Consider the following 9,358-nt stretch of genomic DNA (forward strand, 5'->3'; position numbering starts at 1 on the left):
TGATAAACATCCATTAAAGGTACAATAACACATGGCCTTTGCCTGCGTAATTAGCAGGGGGCATTCATGCATGCTTTATCGCAGACCTTGCTCGGAAGGCTTTTACATTTTTGGGCAATAGCAACAACAAGCAAATTCTTGTTTGAGGCAACGGCTTGAGTCGTTCTTGTGGCTAAACAGACATGTTGTGCTTCAAGGTTTTCTGACAAGTGTTTTCCTGAGAAGGAGCGCGGCCCAACCAGCAGAGGTAAGACATTCACGAACACCATCACCACACACACACACACACACACTCGCGTACACACACACACACACACACACACACACACACACACACACACACACACACACACACACACACACACACACACACACACACACACACACACACACACACACACACACACACACATACTCACACACACAAACAAACATGCGCAGACACATCACACATACAAAAACACACAGACACAGACGCATCGCACACAAACACATTCCCACACACCCACACACATTTTCAGTCTCTGTTCTAGTTTGTTGTTCCTTACGCTGATTCCTGGGATGTTTGTCCAGGTGGGAGGAACGCACGGAGAGCCCATCCCAGGACACATCTCCAGGAGTCACAGGGTCAATGCTCATACCCATTCTCTCAGGGCTGGGAAAACTATTTTGCAACATTTATTTAGCCACATTTTGACACTTTTGAGAAAAGTAGCCGTTATATATTCATAAAATAATTGTGAATATTATCCTCAAAACAATTAATTCCATTTGTAGAGTATCATTCATAGAGAATGTGATTGTCATTCAGCCCTATTTACAGTTAAGTAAATATAATATATATAATATACATTTCAGATAAAGAAAATAATAAAACAATAAAGCACAGTTAAATATATAATCATCAAGCATGCATACAATGGAAGCAGAAGATTTAATATCGATCAAAAGCAAAGGTACCTTTTTCTTTCCAAAATGCTGCAGAATCAAACATCTACAAGACGTTATGTTTACGTCACAATTTGTTGAAGTTATACTACAGTTACTCAGATGGCCAGAGATCGCCTGAAATTCTTCTTCACTTAAATTTCCAAAGAGTTTCATGCCTTATCCTTTTCCCTCCCTAGGCCCCGTGAGGGACAAAGTCAAAGACAAGGGCCCCAAAGGCGTTCCGGGGGTGAGCAGCAAAGCCCAGGGCGTGGACCGCCTGACAGGGCGGGCCCGGAGGTCAGTACCAAGCGCACCCTCGGCCCTCAGCAGCAGCCAGTATGGAAAACCATTCAAAAAGATCCCGTCCACCATCTGAATACCAAATGACTCGTCTTGCCATGCTCTCAGTGAAACCCAGTGAAGACGCTACAGTTGAAGCGGATGTGGGAGATCTCTGTTTTTTCCCACATGCCCCCCCCCCCCGGCCCTAAATTCCCCATTGCGTGTCATGAGACGTGACTGATGACTTAACCGTCTAAGCGGGCCCGCTGACTGCCTGCTAGCTCCCATCCACAGCGCTGCTGGACGGATGCTGCTGTCTTCCTGTGGGTAGAGACGGTCAGATATTTAATTGCTGCACGGAACATAAGCACTGTTTATGTTGTCTCCATCAACCCACAGGATCCCTAACAGAGAACACAAAAAAAGGGGGCCAGCTGGAGACTGTATCTTAATGTTGTTCTCCGTAGCTATGGTGGCAGCCAAGCACATGGGGATTTCTACAGGGATTTGGGTTGTTAGGCTAGGATACTGTAACTAACGAGAAAATGTGTTAATTATGGCAGGAGAAAACTGCAGATTTCACAGGTGAGGGCAGCTGCAAGCAGATATGCACATTAACTATACTGCACATTTTCATGCACTTGCTATCTTAACAGCTGCCATACATCTCGTCTTCCATTACCAAAATATGTATTTGTCTTTAACAGGACAGTATTTGTGTGATTGATGTGTCAATACATCCACTACCCTGTCATCTTTAACATGTCATCTTGAACTGATATCTTTAACAAGGCAGAGTCAAACACTGGAATGAGTTTATCAAGTGAGTGGGTGCATCATGCCAACGAGCGACACGTTTTCACTCAAACACACGTGTTTCCTCAGATGGGATGCCGACGAGGCAGGGGAGCCAGCGCAGGTGAGGTGTCAAACTTTCCTTCTCCGATTGAAATAGACGTGCACGGCATGACCTGGCCACCACTCACACCATCCTCATTTCATCTCTACGTCCATGTTCATCGTTAATCACTCTCTGACCTTATCCTAGTCCACCGACACGAGCTTGGAAGAACTCCTGGAAGAACTCGATGCCTCGAGCGAGCCCGAAGATAAAGAGGAGGACGACGCAAATGATCAGGGTGGAGAGCGCAAAGACAGGGACCCCCCAAAGGGGAAGACGGTCCCCGGCCCAGAGGTGATCCACTCCGGGGTGGTCGTGGGCGGTCCGGCCTCTGAGGGGCCGGAGCGGAGCGGTGGGTCCCCCGCGGCTGGGGGTGGGCGGCCCCGGATGAAGAACGGGGCGGTCTCCTGCCCCAGAGGACCGGAGAAGAGGGTCCGCTTCTCCGAGGAGCTCATCAAGGGGGCGGAGCGCCCCACAGCCTCCACGGGGCCCGCCGTCCCCCAACCCCCCCTCCCTCGAGAGGGGGGTGAGGTGGCTGTGGTTGGGGAGGCGAGGGAGGTGGGTGTGGTGGGGGAGGCGAGGGAGGTGGGTGTGGTGGGGGAGGCGAGGGAGGTGGGTGTGGTGGTTGAAGTGGCTGAGGAGGGGGAAGTGGCTGAGATGGCTGAAGGGGTAGAGGTGGCTGAGAGGGGGGAGGTGGCTGAGAGGGGGGAGGTGGCTGAGAGGGGGGAGGTGGTTGAGACGGGGGAGGTGGGTGAGACGGGGGAGGTGGGTGAGAGGGGGGAGGTGGTTGAGACGGGGGAGGTGGGTGAGACGGGGGAGGTGGGTGAGAGGGGGGAGGTGGGTGAGACGGGGGAGGTGGGTGAGACGGGGGAGGTGGGTGAGAGGGGGGAGGTGGTTGAGACGGGGGAGGTGGGTGAGACGGGGGAGGTGGGTGAGAGGGGGGAGGTGGGTGAGACGGGGGAGGTTGGTGAGACGGGGGAGGTGGGTGAGAGGGGGGAGGTGGTTGAGACGGGGGAGGTGGGTGAGAGGGGGGAGGTGGTTGAGACGGGGGAGGTGGGTGAGAGGGGGGAGGTGGGTGAGAGGGGGGAGGTGGGTGAGAGGGGGGAGGTGGGTGAGACGGGGGAGGTGGGTGAGAGGGGGGAGGTGGCAGAGGTGGGGGAGGCGGGGGAGGTGATAGAGGTGGCAGAGGTGGGGGAGGCTTCATCTTCCGGCAGAAGAACCCACCGGGAGTCTGCCGATCCCCAGGGGGTGGTTCAGAGTCCTGCTCCGGGACCCACCGACGGAGCGCAGCCTGTTGTCCCGCAGCCTGTTGTCCCGCAGCCTGTTGTCCCGCAGCCTGTTGTCCTGCAGCCTGTTGTCCCCCAGCCTGTTGTCCCGCAGCAGGTCCCCTCCCCGAAGGAACTTGGAGAACAGAGCAGCGACGCCCCCCCTGAGCAGCGTGGGGGTTGTCGTCCGGAGAGCCCAGAGGGACCCACCCAACACGCCAAGTGCAATATCAGCAACAGGAACACAGGTAGACATATCAGATGACTTTAATTTAATCCAATCCAATCTTATCTAATCTAATTGAATCTAATCTAATTCAATTCAATTAATAAAAGGTAAAGGTTTTCAGGACAGCAGCAGTACGTTAAAACACAGAAAACAGAATTGTACAGAAACGTAGCGTGACGTCATTGGTCACTGCATTGGTGTCGATTAGGGCAATGGGAATGTACTTCATTTGTCCGTTGTTGATTTATTTTTAACAGAGGAGCGCATAGAAGGTCTCTCCGTGCTGAGCTTGGAGTCGAGGGACACGTGTTCAAAAGCCGCCACCAACACTGACAAGGTGAGTGAAATAGTATTACGTGACGTCAGCATAACACTGGGTTAATACGGAACTAAAGGGATCTCTTCTCATCTCATCAGCTATTTGAAGAAGCTTGAGTAGTGTGGCAATCATCACAACGGCCCCAAACGATATATTTCCAATCTAGAGCAGTGAGGGGAGGAGAATGAGTTCAAGTGGCCTCCCATCCTCCAGACTCACTGAATCAGATGTGCCTCTCAGTAGGTTATGAGGACAGAAAGGTTTTCCTGTGGCAAAACTTAAGCATGTTACTAACAGCTTGGTTGTATATTTATTCTAACACTTTCAGTGAGTCGCTCTGTGCAGATGGAATACATTGGGAAATTACTATCCCCTAAAAATGTAAACAAACCAGCATGGTTTCGCATGGGGATTTTTAAGGGAAGAAGCCTCTACCATTCGTCAACTTAGACAACTTACTGCTCCTTAGTGCTCAAGCACTAAGCTGAGAACCCAGGTGCCATCCATCAAGTCTGCAAGGGCTCTTCAGGGCTGAGGGTGGCCAATAGCATTAGGGCCAGGTTCAATTGGTTTCCAAAAATACTAATTTGTCATATCAACCAATCACTATGAACACAAGGTCACTTGTTTGTGTGAGTGGTAGAAAAGCATGCACACTTGATCCAAGCATACACACTCAATATTTATATTGAGCGTGTAGTTCATTGATCCAGTGCCTCTTCAACATATCCATTAAATATGCTTATTGTTTTTGTCTTGCAGGCAAGAGAGAACGGGAAAATTGTCTGAGGCGATTTCTGAAATAAAAAAACTGCAACCAAAACACAGTGTTGACATCGAAGACTTACCCAGCTGGAGTTTAAAACTTTTACTTCCTGTTTGCCTTTTATTTATCTTTTCTATTGCTTTGTGAAGTTGCCATTGTGCTGGGCTGTGTGTGTGTGTCCCAATCGTTGCGTGAGCACAGCATTGTTGGCAATCTCACACGTTTGCTACAGTACCCTTATTAATAACTTCAACAAAATGCCAAGTGGCCATTGATCAGCAAGTTAAGACAAAGGTCACCTTGCAATACTATAGGGGTCAAGGTTGAAATAGGCTCCCATCACTAATATCCTGGATGGTGATGATAGGTAAACACATGGGAGCCTATGTTATGAGGCCCTGTCACTCGGAGCTAAACATCTTAATTTGAACACAGGAACGGAAGAGCGTTTACTGGAAAGAAATCTTCCCCTCGTTTTGCTTCCAAGCACTTTAATGACGAGTATTGTCATAATATACACTGTGTTCGAATGCTGTTTACTTGCGAGATTTATGAATGTGTCTTTTGTTTACATTTTAAGGAGGTTTTTTTGGTGGGGGTTTCTGCACCACTTCTTGGTGGGATGTTCAGTGGTATTTTGTATAAATACGAAAGTATTCATAGGTTAAGATCTGCACATCTACACAATATCCAAGTTGCACACATTTAACACTGTAGAATCCAGATTTTTTTTTTCCAACATCGTTTTTTAAGGAACAACATGAACTCTTTCAAAGTCCTTCGGTGACTTTAACCAAGACCTGACTTGGTAATTCACTCATGAAGGGTGAATTACCTTTCTGTATATCTATACAAGTTTTCTAACAAGGATTTTAAATGTTAATATTACGTTTGAATCGTCTTTTGTATTGTGTTACTACAAAGCTAAGCAGCCTTGCAAGACAACTCGCAACGGCTCAACTTGTCCAATCGGGGCGCATGGTTGTTGCCAATCAACGTCAGTGTTTAGAGGTCACTAGCAGAAGCTTATAGCCTAAAGTAGCAACCTTCCATATAATACTGCTTAACTTCCCTGAACAACACTAATATTTTGCACTAGTGTACTTCTCAGTACATCATGACTTGGCATCAGCAGCTTCAAAAGGCCTCCTTTGATCAATCATGAGGACTATCCCTCTAGTAAGGGCAATGGAAACTTGATACAATAATAATATTTTAATGTAAGGGTAGGCACTTTTTATTCATATCTGTTGAGATTCTCTGTACATCCGGACAGCAATCAATAAATCAAATGCTGTGACGAAAAAATACGAAAATCTGCAAAAAGAAGCCTGTCCAATCATTTTATTCGGCCCGAATGAAATGATTGGATGGCATACCCATCAATCTACCTACTAGCCAGCAACCTGCACACAATCTGCCCGCCCAACCATTGCGCATAACCAGAGTTGTCCACGAGGCTTTTGAGGGAGGGCTGGAGGAGTGGGATTTTTCTCGTTTGACGCTTTCAAATTCAAGCTTACTCTGGCTGCTCTCTCAAAACTGCCTACCCCACCATTAACACTAAATAGTTGGCCTCTCACGATAACCTTTAAACATGAAGGGTGTAAAAGCCAGATCGAGTCTCAGTGTTTGAAGACAGCCTTGCTCTGCTTCTAAGTTGAATTTTAATGTGTTCACGCGTCGCAGAGTGGGGTTGATAGTGATTCATTTGCACAGCACATGCTAATTGCTTTCGTATTGCGGGCTCGAAAGGGTCTCGCTTTTCTGCCTTAATTTACATTGACTAAAGACATGAAACATTTCAAGGCTAATGAGAGCCACCACATGAACTGAACAAGCGGAATTGGTTAGTGTTTTTTATATTGGGCCCCAAACGCGTTGGCTGTCTTTTGTAATCGTTAGTGATAACTATTGCGTTTTAAGCCATTGTTGTTCTTATAGATTGAATGTGCCTTACATATAAGTTTCTCCAAATGAGGAAGAGGAAAAACGTTATGGTAACACCATACAGTAATCTGTACTAGCATAGTGACAGTGCACTATTGTTATTTCTGATTGTATTTAATGGCCTTTTCATATGGAAACCTGAATGTTAGAAACTAGGATTCTGCAAACAGTTTTAACAATGTTACATGTTGTGTTTCGATTCTGTAAAGATTTATTTATTATCATGTAATATTAATTTTTTACCATAGCACTTGACAATAATGAATACAATTCACGTCACTTTAGTGATAACATAGTATAGTTTATGTCACTGTTTACCAGATCAATAATATGCTCTTAGATACAGCAAGGGTCTATAATCGACAGCCTTTTGAATATGTAGTGTGCAAAGCAGTGGTCAGAGTCATTCCATTTCTCCGTAGAGAAGTATGGTATTTGAAGGGTTGCATGATCAAGTATGTGAACTGGGTGTACTGCTGTGAGTACTGTCAACGTTTAGGTTCAGGTAACGTTCTTTAACACATGGAACACAGACTATTGCACTGTGTAATACATGCTGATGTCCAACATTTTCTGAAGTCCTTTTGGACATCTTTAGTGAAGGCCATCTAGAATGTGATTAATCAGTTTGTCGACAATGCAAGGGTCAGTTCTCTCATAAATGATTCATTCATGAGATGGGTCGGTACTGCGAAGCCCAGTTTAGGGTTGTAGGTGATTGTTTAAGAAGGTTTTGCTTCAGGTAGATCTTCTCTATCCTAATGGCAGATTTGAATGGTCTGATCATTTTTTGGGAAGGATGGTTCTGATTGGACGGAGACTTCCCCGCTCTTTGTTCTCACATTGTAGGATAAAGGAAGGCACTGGTTCGTGTTTGTTTTATTTGATGCGCACTAGTGAACTGTTGCATTTACCTGTGTATGTAATGTCAATAGAGCTGTTTTCGCAGTGTTTTTTCTCTTTAAATGAAAGAAAAGCTCTTGTACGTGGAACATCTGTGTGCGATTGTACATATAAAACGATTGAGTGGTGGGATACAGCGCATTAATAAAAGGCTTTCTGTATTTTAGACATGACCTGACTTCCTTTTTTTGTCTCGCAACATCATCATTCACCCTCATTAACCCCACGCCTTCACCACACACCTACACACACACATACACACACTTCTTTGTTGTTCCTTTATGTCACTGATGGGGCTTTGCAATTACAGCCCAGATGTCTGAGAGTGAGTGGCTCTGGGCCTGAACTCTCAGGGACCTCCGGCGGGTACACAACAAAACAAAAGGGCCCAGTATTGGCAGAGAGAGAGGCACAGATAAGGAGAGCAGGGTAGCAACCAAAGACTGAGGAGAGAACAGAGACACTGGCAGCAGCAGCAGCAGTAGCGGCGAATCATCCATCATCAACAGTGAGTTGCTGCGAGACCTGCAAGACCCTGTTAAAGCAAGGTGGCCATGTTGCAATCATGTCTGATTAATTTCTTTATTTTCAGAGGGGCCCGCTCCCCACAGGCCCGTCGCACGCAAAATGATCCCTCCCTTGCCGACGGCAACTCCCCCAAGAGGGGCTTTTAATTCTCTCCTCCTAGGGGGGGGGGGGGGGGTGAGGCTTCTGTCATTAGAGAGAGAGAGAGAGAGAGAGAGAGAGAGAGAGCGAGAGAGAGAGAGAGAGAGAGAGAGAGGGAGAGAAAAGAGTGTTACAAACAACTTCACTTAATTCTGTACCGCACTGCCCTAGTATTGTTCAGAATGATTTAAGACTACTGAGAAAAACTATCCACTCACGGCACTCAATCATTGAGATATCATGAAATTTCTCATTTGGATCAAAGGCAATGAATGTCTCCATGGAGAAAGGTTTCCCCGAGCTGCTTTTAAATGGTGCTGCGGGAGGAACCTTTGAGAGGCTCAGGCAGACTTTGCTTGCTTGGTGTCATTTGTGTTTTCAAATGACTATTTTATCAGTCTTTGGTGTAGTGGAGCATGAGAGAGACAGCAAGTTTTCAGTGCAGATAAACTGTATACACTATATTGAATACTATATATATATATATATGATACTGGTTCACAGTAGTTTCCCACACACAAACATACACCTGCGTGTATGCGTGTGCTTGGGTGTGTATTTGCGTGCACGTGCATATAGTGTGTGTGCATGTGCATGCGTCTCGATTCAACGTGCCCCAGAAGCAATCCCCCTCTTCCAATAGCATTAAACCTTTTAACGCTTCACTCGGGGCGGTGAGCGCTAATGCTTGGAGTGTGTGAGGGAGCAGTACATTACGGTGGGCGTAGAAGATAATCCCTGAGGGCCCCGGGATGGAGGGATTGAAGTGCAGCAGCAGGGCAGCATTATGTCACCTCCGCACCTCAGTGAGAGCGGTCGGACTCACCGAGCAAAAGGTGTTGTGTCTCTCTCTCTCTCTCTCTCGACCCTTCGGCCTCAACAGCACAGCGCCGTGAGACGATGCCGAGGTTGTCTGTTTGTTCGCTTGAAGCTCGGCGGGAAGCAAAGGTTCACTTAAGAATCACCAAAAAACAAAACTCAAACCCATTGAAAGAAACCTCTCCAAGCGGAGCTATCACTCCCAGCTCTTGGCCTGTGACACTTCCGTCCGACCGAAGCTGGTGAAATGCTCAGCGCGCGCCATCCTATTTATGGAGTAACTGCCGTGTGGTTTTGAGGCCTCATTTGTCATGCACTCCCGCCGATC

At 46.9% G+C, this 9,358-nt stretch overlaps 1 protein-coding gene across 1 annotated transcript in view; it reads left to right on the forward strand.

Moving 5' to 3' along the window:
• The window catches only part of ccdc9b (coiled-coil domain containing 9B), a 20,744-nt gene extending 13,026 nt beyond the window's left edge, over positions 1-7,718 (forward strand). The window contains exons 7-14 of the mRNA XM_030357121.1: positions 198-247; positions 574-627; positions 1,128-1,227; positions 2,098-2,131; positions 2,261-2,671; positions 3,236-3,626; positions 3,865-3,944; positions 4,689-7,718. Of these exons, the coding sequence (XP_030212981.1) occupies positions 198-247; positions 574-627; positions 1,128-1,227; positions 2,098-2,131; positions 2,261-2,671; positions 3,236-3,626; positions 3,865-3,944; positions 4,689-4,715 (1,147 nt within the window). The 3' untranslated portion in view covers positions 4,716-7,718. The remainder of the gene's footprint in view (positions 1-197; positions 248-573; positions 628-1,127; positions 1,228-2,097; positions 2,132-2,260; positions 2,672-3,235; positions 3,627-3,864; positions 3,945-4,688) is intronic.
• The last annotated feature ends 1,640 nt before the right edge of the window (positions 7,719-9,358 follow it).

This window comes from Gadus morhua, chromosome 5 (assembly GCF_902167405.1).
Source record: "Gadus morhua chromosome 5, gadMor3.0, whole genome shotgun sequence".
Lineage (NCBI taxonomy): Eukaryota > Metazoa > Chordata > Actinopteri > Gadiformes > Gadidae > Gadus > Gadus morhua.